General features: G+C 47.3%; 6 protein-coding genes across 6 annotated transcripts; 5 read left to right on the top strand and 1 right to left on the bottom strand.

Annotated features, from left to right (window-relative positions):
• Positions 1–195: 195 nt before the first annotated feature.
• On the top strand, positions 196–1,650 carry BP5553_01740 (Alpha-galactosidase; the record flags this gene model as incomplete). The annotated part of the gene is made up of 1 exon (XM_032010363.1): positions 196–1,650. One exon carries the CDS (start codon positions 196–198, stop codon positions 1,648–1,650), a length of 1,455 nt encoding a protein of 484 aa, XP_031874417.1.
• A 749-nt stretch (positions 1,651–2,399) lies between these two features.
• Positions 2,400–3,284, top strand: BP5553_01739 (Phytanoyl-CoA dioxygenase; the record flags this gene model as incomplete). The annotated part of the gene is made up of 1 exon (XM_032010362.1): positions 2,400–3,284. One exon carries the CDS (start codon positions 2,400–2,402, stop codon positions 3,282–3,284), a length of 885 nt encoding a protein of 294 aa, XP_031874416.1.
• Positions 3,285–3,915: 631 nt separating this feature from the next.
• Positions 3,916–4,908, top strand: BP5553_01738 (uncharacterized protein; the record flags this gene model as incomplete). Its single annotated transcript, XM_032010361.1, has 1 exon — positions 3,916–4,908. The coding sequence occupies one exon, from the start codon at positions 3,916–3,918 to the stop codon at positions 4,906–4,908; it is 993 nt and encodes a 330-aa protein (XP_031874415.1).
• Positions 4,909–5,537: 629 nt separating this feature from the next.
• Positions 5,538–8,576, top strand: BP5553_01737 (p-loop containing nucleoside triphosphate hydrolase; the record flags this gene model as incomplete). Its single annotated transcript, XM_032010360.1, has 2 exons — positions 5,538–6,657; positions 6,709–8,576. 2 exons carry the CDS (start codon positions 5,538–5,540, stop codon positions 8,574–8,576), a joined length of 2,988 nt encoding a protein of 995 aa, XP_031874414.1.
• Positions 8,577–9,073: 497 nt separating this feature from the next.
• Positions 9,074–10,199, bottom strand: BP5553_01736 (uncharacterized protein; the record flags this gene model as incomplete). The annotated part of the gene is made up of 2 exons (XM_032010359.1): positions 9,074–10,024; positions 10,086–10,199. 2 exons carry the CDS (start codon positions 10,197–10,199, stop codon positions 9,074–9,076), a joined length of 1,065 nt encoding a protein of 354 aa, XP_031874413.1.
• A 4,590-nt stretch (positions 10,200–14,789) lies between these two features.
• BP5553_01735 (putative SEC13-protein transport protein) lies at positions 14,790–15,890 on the top strand (the record flags this gene model as incomplete). Its single annotated transcript, XM_032010358.1, has 3 exons — positions 14,790–14,831; positions 14,960–15,075; positions 15,149–15,890. 3 exons carry the CDS (start codon positions 14,790–14,792, stop codon positions 15,888–15,890), a joined length of 900 nt encoding a protein of 299 aa, XP_031874412.1.
• Positions 15,891–16,232: the final 342 nt, after the last annotated feature.

Raw genomic sequence — 16,232 nt, 5'->3', positions numbered from 1 at the left:
TGAAACACTTGCTTGCAGCGGCAGCAATAGCATCCCAGTTCTCCTCTGCTTCTGTCCTCCAACCGACACCACCAATGGGCAAGTAGCCCTCCCCCATTCATGATATGTTTTCTCATTTTATATCAAGGTTACAATAATTGGGCTGCTGTTATGTGTGGCCTGAACGAAACCCTCTTCATTGATACAGCACATTCCATGATTAAAAATGGGTTACTGGCCGCCGGGTATAACCGTATCAACCTGGACGACTGCTGGAGCACGATGGAGCGAGCGGCCAACGGGTCGATGGTTTGGGATGCAGAAAAATTCCCACATGGCCTTCCTTGGTTGACAAAGACTCTAAAGGGTCTTGGATTTATCCCAGGAATCTATACTGATGCCGGAACAAAGAGTTGCGGCGGTTACCCAGGCGCCTTCGGCTATGAAGAGCTAGATGCGAAGACTTTTGCCTCTTGGGGATTTGAGTATCTCAAATTGGATGGTTGCAATATGCCAACAGGCACTGAAGCAGAGTACAAAAAGGTCTACGGCCACTGGCACGATATCCTCAGCAAAATGAAATCGCCCATGGTCTTTTCTGAGTCAGCGCCAGCATATTTTGCTGAGGCCAGCAATCTCACGGATTGGTACAGCGTCATGGGTTGGGTTCCCGAATATGGGCAGTTAGCACGGCACTCTCGAGACACACTGGTCTTCAACTCGACAAGCTACTGGCCCGATATCACGGGATGGGATAGCATCATGTTCAATTACGGCCAGGAAGTGCGATTGGCGAGATACCAAAAGCCTGGTTATTACAATGACCCCGACTTCCTGAATGTCGATCACTTTGATTACAATCTGGAGGAAAAGAAATCTCATTTCGCTATCTGGTCGGCCCTCTCTGCACCTCTGATCATTAGTGCTTCGATGCTGAACTTGAAGGCCGAGGAGTTGAAATACCTCACGAACAAGGATATCATCGCTGTGAATCAAGATCCTCTTACCCTTCAGTCTACTCTTGTCAGCCAAGATGGGAAGTGGGATGTATTGACAAAGAATCTTGCTAATGGAGATCGACTAGTCACGATCTTCAATCGTGGCGACGAGACGGATAGCCTAAGCGTGTCATTTGAGAGGCTAGGTGTTGGCTCTGCTAGGAATGCAGTGGTTAAAGATCTCTGGACCGGTGACAAGAAGACTGTTTCAGATGAAGTCACGGCGGCCCATGTCCCTTCCCATGGCACTGCTATCTTCCGGCTTTCACTTCCTCGCAACGTGGGTAGTCCCATTCCAACAGGCATGGTTTTCAACACATTTTCGCTCACAACCTTGACTTACACCCGGGACGGCTTACGCTTCGCTAATGCCACCGCGGCCGATGGACAAGTATGGCAAACGATGGATGATTCCACCATTAGACCCCTTTCTAGCCCGCATAGTTGTCTCACGGAATGGGGCCATAACGGGGGGGTCCAGATCGCACTATGCAACAGAGGGCTTATCGGCCAGCAATGGGATTACTTGTACTCCGGAAACATCAAGAACCAGCGCTCAGATAAATGCCTCACCGAGTCGGAGCATGAGCATGTCACAACCTCGAAGTGTCTGTATGAAGACAACACCCAGGTATTCGGCTTGCCAAGTGGAATTAAGGTTATCGGCCATTGATGGACAATATCTATATAAAAAGGCGTGGAGAAAAGCCTACCAATTTAAATAGGGGTTAAATCAGGGTTGATGAACACGAGATTAGAGCGTATAATATGGGCCAAATGAACATTTTAGGGCTCAATAAAAATACATTTCCGCCCAGTATCAATGTCCCCTATAGTCTTCCAACTTACAGTACCTAGGTACCTAATTACTTACAATAGAGAGAACCTGTATACTCGGTAGGTATAGTAGTGGTAGTGTCTTTCAAAAAAGGGGCGAAGCAGCACGTGCATAGAAGCTTTACCCCCGCCGCGGAACACGACAGCCTTTCCCCACTTCTGGAGTGAGCATCAAACCGACGTCGGTTCCTCCCGCCCCAATCTACCAATCTACTCTACAATCAACAACCCAAACCCGCATTTCTTATATACTCGGCTTGCTACGTTACATGCACCTACTACGTCTCCATCCTACGATGCTAACGATGGGTTGATACGGTCTATAATAATGTTGCTCTATCTGTAACATCACTGTCGATCGGTTCCATCACCTGACATGTAACGAGTACTCTACATTGGATCTGGAGCTCGAGGCTGTTTAGAAAGGCTGAAAGCAACGTCAGCATATATTTATCAGAAATACATATACAACTGCCAAGCTCAAATATCTCACAACACAACACCCCAGGTCACGAAACGCGAAAACTACGCTCTTGCGCCCGTAGTCACCTAAAATCTACCACTCGCCATTACCAATTCTTCACAATGGGCTCCAATAAAGAAAGCTATCTCGAATCCCTAACACGTGACGGCTTCGTCCTTATCCCGTCCCTCCTCACCCCTTCCCAGCTTGAAACTCTCCGAGCTGCCGCTACAGATGTCATCTCCTTTGCACGATCCGGCTCCTGGCCATATGTCCGCACATTGCCTAAGCAATTCCCGCCCTGGAAGATTGAACCAGGCGCGAACCCAGCTGCGGACGGAATATGGGGCGTGCAGTTCCTGATGCATCCATCTCTCCCACACGCACAAACTTTTATCAAGAACTACTTCTCCTCGGCGATTATCGATGTGATCAAGGAACTATTACAATGTGAGGATGAGGACTTGGTGCTGGAGCTGTTTAATTTATTGGTTCGGCCAGACCATGATTTTGAGCTGGTGTGGCATCGGGATGATATTCCGGCGACTGCGACTGCCGAGGAGGAAGTCGAGCGGCTGAAGGAACCGGCGTGGCATGCGCAGTGGAATTTGGCCTTGTTCGATGATGAGAGTTTGATTGTGGTCCCGGGAAGTCATACCCGGGCGAGAACCGACGTGGAGAGAAATGCTGCACCCAAGGAGAAGGGAATTCCTGACGAGATTAAGGTCCAGATGAAGGCGGGCGATGTGGTATTTTATAACAACAATATTTTCCATCGAGGGGCGTATAATAGTAAGGTTGAGAGGATGACGCTGCATGGAAGTATGGGACATGTTGAAGGGAGCAATCTGAGGGCCAGGAATGTCCTACAGCATGGCATTGGCGAGTGGGTTGGCCAGATAGACTTGAGCGGGCTTGATGAGGGTGAGAGGAAGAGGGCCGAGGGTATGAGAGAAAGGTTGGTGAAGATGGGGAGCCATACTGGGGAGTATTCTTTGGAAGGATAGGTACTTAGCAACAGTGGGCCTTGGAATGAGGCAATGGTAAGCACTTCTTTGTATTGTGATTTAAAGCTCTGTAGTTAGATGCAAATACATTAGCAAAAGGTCCACCGACTAAAAAGTTATACCGCTTAAGTCTCCGTGTCAGTGATGGGGGTGTTAAGCATTTGCCTATTGCTTGGCGACTTGGCTCGCCGGGAACGCTAAGTTGAAAGCAAAGTCCATGGCGTGGGGAGTTAGAAACTGATGTCAATGAGACAGCCCGTAGGAAATAAACTCGGGTTATTCGTATAGGTGCGTGCCACAAGAAGGTGATGTGACGAACACCGAACCGTAACCTGCACATCCTTTATATGATTGGGTCTTGCTCAGGAACGGGAGTTTGACCTTGATAAGACGTCCGAAGGATAGTATCGTTTGCCTTTGAAAATGTTAGACTTATTCCAAAACATCGCATCTCTCCTCACTTTAGGAGTTACAACTCAAAGCTTCAAAAGAAAAAAACCAAACAAGATTTACCACACCAACCTCGCTCAAGAAACCAAACCTTTGCGAACCGCTCTTAATACCATAGTAACATCTACACCTTTTAACCCCATCCAAATAACACGAGGATCCCTCACAAAACAATATCATCATGGTTAACATCCTCATCCTCGGAGCAGCAAGCCCCACTAGCCAAACTCTTTACAAGTCGTTGCCTCGCTCCGGCAACCACTGTGTGTACTGCCTAGCACAAACTCCAGAAAGAGCTCGGCCTCTAGGGGTCATCTCAATTCCAGGCGACCTCTTTAACAATGCGAAAATTCAGGAAGGAATCGAAGCGCATTCTATCAATGTAGTCGTCGGTGTCGTCGGTGCCCTAGCTTTTCCGCTACAAGCTCTGCTCGCGGAGCTAAAGAGACTCGGAAGAGCTCGTCTAGCTACTGCTTCTGATGCCGGAAAGGAGATTACGAAACTCGGGTTCATCTACTGCTCAGGGATTGGGGTTACTCGCGATAGCAACAAGCCGGACGAAGATATATTCCCCATCGGACTTCCAAATTCGCGGAAACCACCCGCTCAGCGGATATCGTGGCTCCCGAAATTTGAGCAAGATGTTGTGGACGTCTCCGACGTGCTCGCCGTCATGGTCATGCGATCAGCGTTGGTATATGGATACGCCCACCCGAACTGGTCGAGGTTCTTCAAACCCATCAGCAAGGCTGTACGCTCCGGTGCCACATCCGTCTCCCTTCCTGCGGAACCACATAGTCGACCAGGACTTGTCCATGCGATTGATGTAGCATCTGGGCTCCACGCAGCTATAGACAAACTGGCTTCCGTCTCCAGAAATCATCTGTATCCCGTCTTCGATCTGGTAACGAGCCAAGAGAGTATGAGAGACATTTCAGAGTCTGCTGCGAAGGAGCTTGGGTTTAAAGGAAAAGTAAAGCTCGTTGGCGTCGGGGATGATAGGATGGCAAAGGCGATGTGCACGTCTATAAATGGTTCTTCAGCGCGAGCGAGATTGATCTTGGGTTGGGAGCCAAAGAAAATTGGATTTGTCCAGGGGATGGATATCTATGCAAAGGCTCACGCAGCTTCCAGGTCATACCAGCTTACGTTCTTGTCGTGGCTTTTAGCTTAAATGGGATGAAGGACGCGACACTTATGGGAAACACGGATCATATGCAACAATTCTCTTTTATAATTTCGCTGGTGAAGTTGGGTGATGTCAATGAGAGAATAGCTTCCCAGCTACGAACTGTTCCCTGGAGGACAAGGGAAGCCGCTGATGAACTGTGAGAGTACATATTTACCTACATATATAAATCTACTCTTCAAATAGTCCATAGCCATTTCATCCCATGGCCTATGAACAGGAATAGGGGAGTAGCATGGCCTTCAAGCTCCACATGAGTGGAAGTGGTTTAACGCTGCAGCAGTCGACAGTTATTGATATATCGATCACCGAGAACACATAGGAAATCGTGCCGGGCAGTCGCAGGATTGTTCAGGAAGAGTAGGCGTCAAGTAGGAGCGTTGGTACGAGATGAGATTGGAAAGTAGCAATCCATGTGACAGCGAGCGTTTCACGCGAAGCAAAATCCACCGCCGCGTCGCGTCGCGTCTCGCAAGACTTCATCAACCTCCACCATCGTCTACCAATGCGCCTATCGAGCAACCACAATTATCGATTAGCAGCTATTCTGGGGCCAGATCCCATGCCCAACGTGCATAAAACGCCTCCACTTGGGTGTCAGCGCGCTCAAAATAATGGACATCAATGGCATCCTCGCCAACCTCAACTCGTCCCAGCATGCTGCTGTCTCGTCAGCTGCAGATACATTGGCTATCCTGGCTGGCCCTGGAAGCGGGAAGACCCATACGTTGACTTCACGAACGGCATGGTTGCTGGCCCAAGGTCTTCAGCCATGGAATATCATTGTCGCAACCTTCACTGTCAAATCTGCTCGGGAGATGAAAGAGCGGATTGGAAAGCTCATTGGTAATGGACTTGAGTCGAAGCTTATACTAGGAACTTTCCACAGTATTGCGCGGCGATATTTAGCACGATATGGGCATTTGATCGATATTAAAAAAGATTTTGGGATTGCGGACAGCGCCGACTCCCTCGCGATCATCAAGCGGATAATCAAACGGAATCGATTCATGATAGATCCCAAGGTCGCTCGAAATCGAATTAGCGGTCACAAATCAAGAGACCAACCCCCGGGAAGCCAAAAAACTCCGAAATCGGTCGAGGCACAAGAGTTCGAGATATGTTTTACAGAGTATGAGGCTGCTTTGAAGATCTCGAACCTTCTCGATTACGATGACCTACTCCTGAGATGTGTCGAGCTCCTCCGCAGCCACCCTTCCTGTATATCAAATGTCGAAGCAGTACTTATCGACGAATTTCAAGACACAAACCTGGTACAATTTGATCTTATGCGGTTATTTGCCGCAGAGCGGAAACGTATCACCATCGTAGGGGACCCCGATCAAAGTATATATGGGTTCCGTGCGGCGGAGATAAAGAATTATAAGCGTATGCTTCGACAATATCCAGATACGGTTACGATAGCACTGGAAGAAAATTATCGATCTTCAGGGTCTATATTGCTAGCTGCATTGGGTGTCATTGAGCAGGATACATCCCGTGTGGCCAGGTTACTGATGCCTACTCATACTGTTGGGACTCGGCCTGTGCTTCGCAAGCTTTCTGGGGCTTACAAAGAGGCAGAATGGATTGTCATGGAGATCCAAAGATGTCGTGGCCTAACAGGCAATCTGCTAGATCTAAATGACATCGCTATTCTTTTACGGTCTGCGAGTCTCTCTCGTCTCATCGAGACTGCATTAGGGAAAGCGGGTATAGCTTATAAGATGGTTGGTAAGTTTGCCCAACTCACTAGTTGCAGCTTCCAATGTTGATACAGAGCAGGTGGCCTTCGATTTTATGATCGGGTTGAGATTAAAACCATCCTGGACTACTTAAGAGTTATAAATCAGCCAGATAATAATGATGCCCTTGCTCGAATTATCAATACTCCGTCGAGAAGAATTGGAGAAGCTACCATCAAGCTTTTGTTAGAGGAAGCGAATCGAGGGAAAGTCTCTCTCTGGTCACTGATACTAAGGTCTGTGCAAGGCAACCAAACCCTAGCAATCAAGCTCCAGAAACAAGCGGAGCAAGGACTCTCAAAACTGGTCAACATGATTATTACTGGAGGGAAGAAGTTAGCTGGGACCCTCAAGGAGCGATCGACGATAACAGAAATCATAGAGTTTGTGATTGAGAAAACAGATTATGAAAAGTGGTTGGAAGTACACCACGATGACGTCCATAAGGGGCGGTGGGATAACGTCCAAGAGCTCATCACGCAAGCTTCTGATTTTCAAGACCTCGTAACTTCTGGCTATGAGGATGAGACTCTTCCGCATGTTGAGGGTCTTAAGCAGGAGGACGATGATAATTATTTATCGAGATTCCTTGCCAATGTGGCACTGGCTTCGGAAGTGAAGAATAGCGAGGAGGAAGGTGCGCCAATTGCGCAAGTCACAATTTCAACAATCCACGCGGCTAAAGGTCTCGAATGGCCGGTGGTTTTCATTCCAGCGACATATCAGGGCTCCATACCTCATTCCAGAGCCGAGGATGGCGATGAAGAACGAAGATTATTGTATGTGGCGATGACAAGAGCGCAGGCTTTGCTTTATATGAGCTATCCGCTCAAAAGTTCCTCCGGGGAGGCAGCAACTCTATCACCTTTTCTCGCCCCACCATCGACAACTCGACTTCTTGAGAAGAGAGGACCCTCGCTTGGGTCGCATACCGTCCAATCAATATCACAAATTCTTCGACGAGACCTGCCCTCCGTAAGCTCAATATCAGAATCATGCTCCTCACTTCGCAGTATTGAAGATGACATATTTCCCGTGGATGGCGAGGACAGCAAAGAAGCCGAGTCGAAGTTTAACTCTCTTATGGGGATTCCAACTTTTAGCCTGGGACAGCAAGCCCCCAAGCGTCGAAGAGTTGAGCTTGGTCGATCTATGAGCAATATCGAGGGTGTCGCGGGTCAGAATTGGAAGCCATCATATACTACTACGATGGATAGAGCATCGACTATGGGATTTGTAAGCGCAGGATCACATCTTGAAGTGCTAAATGAGCAATCAATTAATGGTGGGAAAGGACTGATCCAGGATGGAGTGCCGAAGCTTGAAGAGAAAATTCTAGCTGGAAAGACCAAAGCCAAAGTGCTTAAAGGTCAAGGCAATTTACTAGCCTTTGTGGGTAAACCCCAACCTGACCTCAGCTCCGCTATGCTACACCCCACAGAATCGACAGTCCCAAGGGAATCAAAGATGGTCTCCCAGGCACCAAAGACAGTCAATTGCTTCAATAGGCCCAGAATAGCAGCATCAACCAGCGAAAGACCTGGTATTACGCCCGCACTTGCAGCACATCGTCTTGGACCATCACAGATAGGCAGTCGACCACGCCTACAAGTCCCAGAAACCGAACCACAACGTCGAAACGAATACGTATTTCTTTCCAGCTCACCACCGAGGCCACAGCCCGTGATACCAGATGGCCCCCATCCCCCAGAAACCCCAGCTGGTTTGACCACAAAGCCGCCTTTGCTACCCCTTATCCGCCCAGCGCTTTCGATGCACACAACCAGTATCTCTATACTCAATGGCTCGATGGCAACGAAAAAGACTCTTGGTGTTAAGCGAAGTTTAGATGGCTGGTCAAGTAGGAAGGGGCAGTCGTTTGTACCCCCTTCTCAAAAACGCCCCTAATGATTCATGAGTTGGGATTGATGTCATCCTATGGAAAGGGTAACTAGAGTTTTTGGATTAGCTGGTCAAAGATATATATATGGCGCACAAAATAGACTGTAGCGCCGCTTGCAGGACTTCAAACAATCACACATTTCAACTGAAACGGCTACTCATACATGCTCCAAGCATTATCCTACGGCCTTCCATCCGCGCTCCTTTTGATTGCTTTGAAGTCCGAAATACAACTAGGCCCTCCTAAGTCCTCCATACCTGCTTTGCCCCTGTACTCCACCAAGGCCTCTTAACCAGATTACCCTCTCAACAGAACTAGCCTCTACAAGATAGCCAAAGATTGAGAATTTATATCTTCTATTAGTTCTTTGGCATTTGCATAGCTCAATGTATGCATGCATATTTGAACTAGGCATGAGTATAATACAAACCGCTTAGACGTGTCATTCATTCATTTCAGTCCTTTGATCCAACCCAAAGTCAGGCCATAGAGTCATGTCATATCACGCTTCCAAGGCCTCGGTTGGAGCAGGACTATCCACATCCTCGCCCATGTTTGTCCCAACAATCTTATCTCCCTTAACCGTCACCTCTTTATCCCTCAGCTGCCTCATCAACCGTAAAAAGTTACTGTTCTGAAACTTGGAGCTTTGGTCATCCTGTACATTATCCAGTAACTGGCTCGCCGTGCGAGCAAGCGCGTCGTGATCTTGAGGTTGATGTTGGGTTTGCCAATTTGTGCCTGACGGGTGATGGATCTGATCTGCGCCTATAAGCCCTTGTGTGGTAAGAGTCTCCTCTGATTCCAGGAGCCGCTCAGCAGACTTATCGAGTAGGATCTCTTCGCCTAGTTGACCTTGTTGTTGTTGGCTTGCCGCTTCTTGTATGCCATCCACCTGAGAATCATCTTGCTCAGCCTCTAGTCCTTGTTGTGCAACCTCATCTTCCAGCTGGGCAGCCTCCTCAAATGCCCGCGCGAACGCCGCCTCATCGAACACATCTTCCTGCTGTCTCTCCTGCGCCATCGAAGACGACTGTGCTTGCGCACTCGTAAATCCCCCCATATGCTGACCGCCCATGTGTTGACCGCCCATATTAATCCCATTCATAGACGAGAATCGATATGAAGGCCCTGCCTGACCAGCAGGGAGTTGCATATTCCTATCCGCCGCCACATCACCCTGGTGTCGCACGAATTCTTGACGCCACCCCTTTGTATTTTGTCCTTGCGATCTAAACGGTTGGTGTAGCTGAGGGATCGGGTTTGAAATGTTCAAGCGTTGGAAATCCGAGGCCCATCCCGACGCGCCAGGTTGCTGGAAGGTCTGGGGCGCTTCAACGAAGCCTTGTGGGTGTGGGCGCAAGCCTTGGGCTTCGAAAGGCAGGTGGCCAGCTTGGAAGGCTTCGAATTCTGGGTCTAGGAGACCGGTATTGGCACTGGAGGTCCTGAAGCCCTTGGGATTCGTTAGTATGGGCGGTCTGGCATATAACAAAGAAAGTTGAGGCGAAGCTTACTTGTGAAGTTGGATGTCTCTGGACAAGACGGTCCTGTTGCAATGTCCGATCGACGGTACTGTGCTTTTGGAAGTTCTGCAGGGCATTTGATGGCCCACACATGTTATCCGCCATGGTGAAAGGAGTATGCCAGTCTTGTTACTGGCCTGTTCTTTCAATGGGAATGTTGTGGCGTGGAGTTGTTTTGTGAGGTTGCGACGATATCGGTATTATTATCTGCCGAGCCGAGGTTGTTTTTCGCCCCCCGGCGACAGTGAATGTGACCTGCAAGGCAGCGACAAAGTTTACCTGATCGTGGGTCTATAGTCTGATATCGAACTAGGACAGGCGGAGCCTCTTATTATATATTTATTGACAAGAAGGAGATAATGAGAGAGGATCAAGAGAAATTATTATATTGATACCGATTTATACTACGTCCGTGTTCTAAAACAGGGCCCGTAAAACATAGTTAGGATATATAGGTTCTTATAGAAGCTAGAATAGCCCCTAACAAGGATAAAACAGTGGGCTAGTTAAGGACTATACCAGCATTGTAAGTAGGTATAGTAGCTAGCTAGCCACCTTAATTTTGGCCTTACCACGTCCTAGTAAACCTTAACAATATAGTCGAACTAGCATAGAGACCCTCTTCATGACCCAGGCAGTCATCAACTTGGGAAAGATGCCTCGTGGAGGTCGTATCATCAGCATTGGATTAGTAGAATCGAAAAAGATACAGGTAATAGCACAGGGTCTATGGTGTTACAAAGGCAGAAACAGACTCTCTCACTTCATCATGGGCTTGGGAGGCAGGCCTTTCATGCTAAAATGGAGTAATATGTTTGAAAGGCACTAACTACAGTATTAGCTTGGACGGCGCCACGGCATATCTATCAACACCGTCGCACTAGGCCCGTCGATACTGTTATAATTGGCGATGGTGTTGCCAATGTGGCAGATCCATCGATCAATAAAAATACATTCATGGCCCTATTTGTCGAGGTGACTAATGAAGAGAGGCGCGTAAGCACTATTGACGATATTGCTAATGCTGTTCTCCTACTTGTTTCTGAGAAGAGCCGCCGGACAACTAGTCAGTTTATCGCCGTTAGTTGCGCTATCGACATGTAGTTGCCTGTAGAGAGCTAGATAAAGCGGAAACCAACGATAAAAACACGTGCTTCTTTAGTCGCTATATTGATTCAGATAATAGGTCGAAGCGTTCATCAAGGCTCACTATATGATTCCATGAAATTCAAAATCTCCTGATTTCTCTAATTGAGTATACTATAGCGCTTAAATAACTGCTATAGGGTTATACTACGCGCTCAATCCAACAATCTTTTCCTAGCCTAAGCTAGTCACGGATATTCGTCATTAGCCGATACCGATGAAGAGGCATGGGGAGAAATTTGGGTAACTCCACGAAATTCTAGACTGACCTGACTTAGCATTCTTCAGCTATGATAGAGCAAAGTATAATATAATATATTATCAAGTAAAAAATCCTATAAAGCATCAAATCGGAGGGAAGAAATAAAGAGGGAGCTTCTTGCTGAAAGTTGAAGCCGAAGTAGGAAAACTTTTGATAGGGGGCCTGGAGGTTTACATTGTTGAAAATGGAGCGCAAAATACAGCTAGTTTCAATACTATATTACTATTATACTATAAACTTTTCCCTATAATCTAGGGTTTATAATATATACTCGATTTAATGTTGCGAACTTACAATCATCCAACTAGACCAGAAGTAGGGTGTCATTTTTAACTCAACTCCTGGAAATTAAAAGAAGATACTAAAGTACCTAGAAGTTTAGGTAGATGCGTTTCGAATTTATTAACCCTAACATAACAGCTCCCGGGCGTGCGATCCGGGAATTTTATCCACGACTTAGTATATATAAGATATCCCAGGTCTTGAGTTATCCCAACCACAACAAAATAGGGGCACTAGGCCTGCGAGATACTTACACAGCACCTGAAATCTTAAAGCCTTCTCTTTAAATATATTCTAGTTACTAAATAAACCGATAATAAGAAGACTCCCACCGCAGAGACACCTATTGCGAGTGTGACCTTAAGCTGCCATATAGGTAACTAAGGTCTCAAGCATCTAATTGGCGGTGAAGACGAATCGTGGCTAAGACGCACTAACGGAAATTATACAATGAGATAAACTACTTTAGTCCTTATGTTGAAGGTAAGAATTGAGGCAATCGATCTCGATGACATTCAGGGGCTTAAGCGAGGACAGGGAACCAACCAAACTCCGAAAGTAAGGCTTGATAGAAGCCACACTAACTTTTTATACTTTTAATCAATATTATTTATCGTACTAGACATAATCATAGGAACATAATTGTAAGGAAGGATAGGTCTGACATTATCAGGTTAGTTCTGGAACTCTGTTACTAATGTCAACAAGCTGACTAACCCCCCTGACATAGATTTTCGTCCGCCGAGCTTCATGCTCGAAGGTTCGCCAACCACTAATTCCGACGCTACTACACCAGCTATCAGCGACGTGGCTCTAGGTGTGTAAGACAGGAGTTTAAGCCCCCCGAGAAGGGTTCAACCTGTTTTGCTAGGAAAAGGGGCCGCCAGATAGAGCCTACGATCCCGATGTGAGGGTGGAGGCACACTCCCAACATGTGAGGATGGTGGGAGCCCTTGTCCTATCCCTGGCATTCCTAACCCATGTCAATTAACTACTGCCCTGAGGACTATATAAATCTTTTCTTGAGGTGATAGCGAGGTAAAAATCGAGCGCAAATATAAGAAGCTATCCCAGGCCTTACACGGATCTTTACCCGCACGGGAGGATATCGAGCTGATATCTAAAGCTCGCGCTCATGATATCTCTATCGTTTCCCATCAAATGACCATCCCGTACATTGTTGCCGACCAGAGCAGCCAGAAAGAATCAGAGAACTTGCCCGAGATGCCCGGACCGAATAAACACCCTGTGCTGATAGCAAGGCGCATGCTCTATCTTGCTACTTTCCTGCACCATCTCCATATCGATTTACATACGTTAAATAAACTGTCGGGACCACTACAGTCCACGGGTAAAAGCGAAACGGTTGGCGGACACTGCTATCGGTCTCGTCACAACAAACAAGGAGCTCCTCAGTAGTATCGAAGGCTTCGAGTGTGTCATGATAGGGAGCTTGTATCGGGCTAATGGGGGGAATCTGCCACGAGGTTAGATAGCGGTCCGGAGAGCTATGATTATTGCGCAATTGATGGGCCTCCACTGATCAAGCGGTCGACCCCAGGAAAAGAAACAAGCTTGCCCACAGCTCATGTTGCTCCGAATTGTATCCTGCGACCGGCATTTCTGTCTCGTGTTAGGCCGTCCACAAGTCTTTCTCGATCGCGGCATGGCTTCTGATACGATGCTCACAAACGCCACGCTCGTGGGGCGCCTCAAACGGATGCACTGTGTCCTCGCATCTCGCATAGATATCTCGTACACTCCGTAGGTTTTGGGGAAATGAGCCAGGCCAGGCTAAAGGATATGCGGTGGGGTATGGACGACTCATCACCGACTCGAACAAGAACCTACTTGGCTACTCATACCACCCATCGGGGGACTCACGAGGCATGGCGCGTGCGAGTCAGGATGGTTCCTTTATTGCCGATTTCCAGGATCCCAATGGTGGATCTCCGGTAACCGCGTCGCATACGAGTGCTTCTAAAAACTTAGGACAACCCGCTCATGAATAGAAGGGGGTAGCGGCTCCCCCCACTACTAGGCAGCTATTTGGTGTGGTTTGAGGTAGTGATGCAGTTCGGCTGCTGTAGTTGGTTTCTCGATAAAACGGCTGTAGCTATTCTGAATTTCTGATTAGGGCTGATGATTTGCTTTGGGTCTTGTTGAAGGGTTGAAATAGCGCTGATATTGAGCAAGTTGAAAGAAATAGATTGCGTTTAGTTGGGGGCTGTTAGGTGGTAGTGCGTAGTTACAGGTACTGGAACATTATTTGAGTTGAGCATGGAACTCCTATCCACGTGGAAATCCTCTCGCCATATGGTTCCTCGTGCTGTCACAGTTCTGAATATCGGCAATTCATTCCCTAATCCCTTTTGTCAGGATTATAAGTCACGAATAGTCCAAAGTAGTAACTATAAGTACTAGGTAGATATAGTCAAAGGGTATGTAAGATTAATAGATAAGGACGATTAACCTAATTACAAGAGTATAAGCTACTCATCTAGTTATATAAGCTTAGCTTATATTAAGTCTAATTCGGACTTATTGCCAGTGTTTCTAAGGTATTGGGAACAGGTAGAAAGAGTTGATTGATTCTAGTAATAGAGGTGGAGAGAAGTCCAAGTTATATATAGGTAAAAGTGGGCCATATTTGCCACATGTAGCATATACGTCGAAATCCTGATTTTTGCATCGCCGAAACTCAACACTTATTAATACTAATCTGTATATATATATATATTTCTAATACTCCTTTATTTGTAGTTAGGCTTAAATATTTAAAATTCGACTTTTAATTTAGTTAATTTACTTATATTTTAGGATTGTCATGTGAGCATCGCCTGACGGCCCGCCACGGTCCAAGCACAGGTTCATTCAGCCTTCTCCTTCGGATAAACTAAACTCCGAAGCTCAACCGACTGTCGACAGCCTGGCCGCAATCAACAAGTTCCGCGACCACAACATACACATATACATCTTGACCAAACAGCCCAATTTGTGTCAAGATGGCACAAGTTATCTCCAATTCCGGTCACGATGACATGATTGTAAGTACCAGTACCTCTCACCTCCCCCAAGTCCAAATCGAGCTGCTAAGGCCAGCTATCGTGTTCTGATACAAAGCGCATCCCCCCTCAAGAAACTGGAACTCATACTGATTGTCCCCCCCCACTAGCACGATGCAGTACTGGATTACTACGGTCGCCGCCTGGCAACATGTTCATCCGATCGCACCGTCAAGATCTTTGAAGTGGAAGGGGAATCGCACCGGTTGACAGAAACATTAAAAGGGTACCTACAATTCGAGTCCACCTCATCATCTAGTTTTCCTCAAACATACTCTCTAACACAGCACCCTCCTCAGACACGAAGGAGCAGTCTGGTCCGTCTCCTGGGCCCACCCCAAATACGGTAACATCCTTGCCTCCGCAGGCTACGATGGCAAAGTTTTTATCTGGCGCGAACAAGGCAGCACCTGGACCAAGGTCTTCGACTTCGCCCTGCACACCGCATCCGTTAACATCATCTCTTGGTCCCCTCACGAGTCCGGCTGCCTGCTCGCATGCGCCTCCTCGGACGGCAGCGTCAGCGTCCTAGAATTCAAGGATAACTCCATGGATCATAAGATTTTCCCAGCTCACGGTATTGGTGTCAACTCGGTATCGTGGGCTCCGAGCAGCGCGCCGGGGAGCTTGGTTAGCAGTTCGGGTGGGCAGGGGGGCGTCAGACGTTTTGTGACTGGTGGAAGTGATAATGTGTTGAGGATTTGGAGTTACGATCAGGCCTCGCAAAGCTATAAGCAAGACGGGGAGCCATTGACGGGACATACCGATTGGGTACGTGACGTAGCATGGAGCCCTACAGTACTGCAAAAGAGCTACATTGCTTCAGCTAGCCAGGACAAGACGGTGCGTATCTGGACGAGTGATCCTAGTAATCCTGGCTTGTGGAACAGCAAGGTGTTGCAGTTTGAACATGTCCTATGGAGAGTGAGCTGGAGCTTGAGCGGGAATGTGCTGGCTGTGAGCGCTGGGGATAATAAAGTTAGTCTGTGGAAGGAGAATCTGAAGGGCGACTGGGAGTGTGTGAAGAATATCGAGGAATAAAGCGATCCCGACCCAGAAGACTGTTTATGGCGTTGTGGGGAATGGAAAGAAAAGCGCGTAGCTTCTTACTGAGTTCTTAAATCATGAGTATTGAAAACCTTTATCCCACGCAAGGCATTTATACCACCTTTTCCCTATCTCTCGTTGCCTTCCAGATTTTGCTAGGATTATATTCACCCATTGTCTCAAGTCACATCCAACCCATCAATAACGATCATTGATTTTCTATTTTCTATTTAATTTCAAACTGCATCCCTTTAATCTAAATACGTTCATGACAGTTCATGGTCAAATCAGCTGTACCTTCCCTGCTTGCAATTCCTTCCAGCCTTAATTGATTTT

This window comes from Venustampulla echinocandica (genome assembly GCF_003357145.1).
Source record: "Venustampulla echinocandica strain BP 5553 chromosome Unknown scaffold_0, whole genome shotgun sequence".
NCBI lineage: Eukaryota > Fungi > Ascomycota > Leotiomycetes > Helotiales > Pleuroascaceae > Venustampulla > Venustampulla echinocandica.
This window is presented reverse-complemented; position numbering and strand designations above follow the sequence as displayed.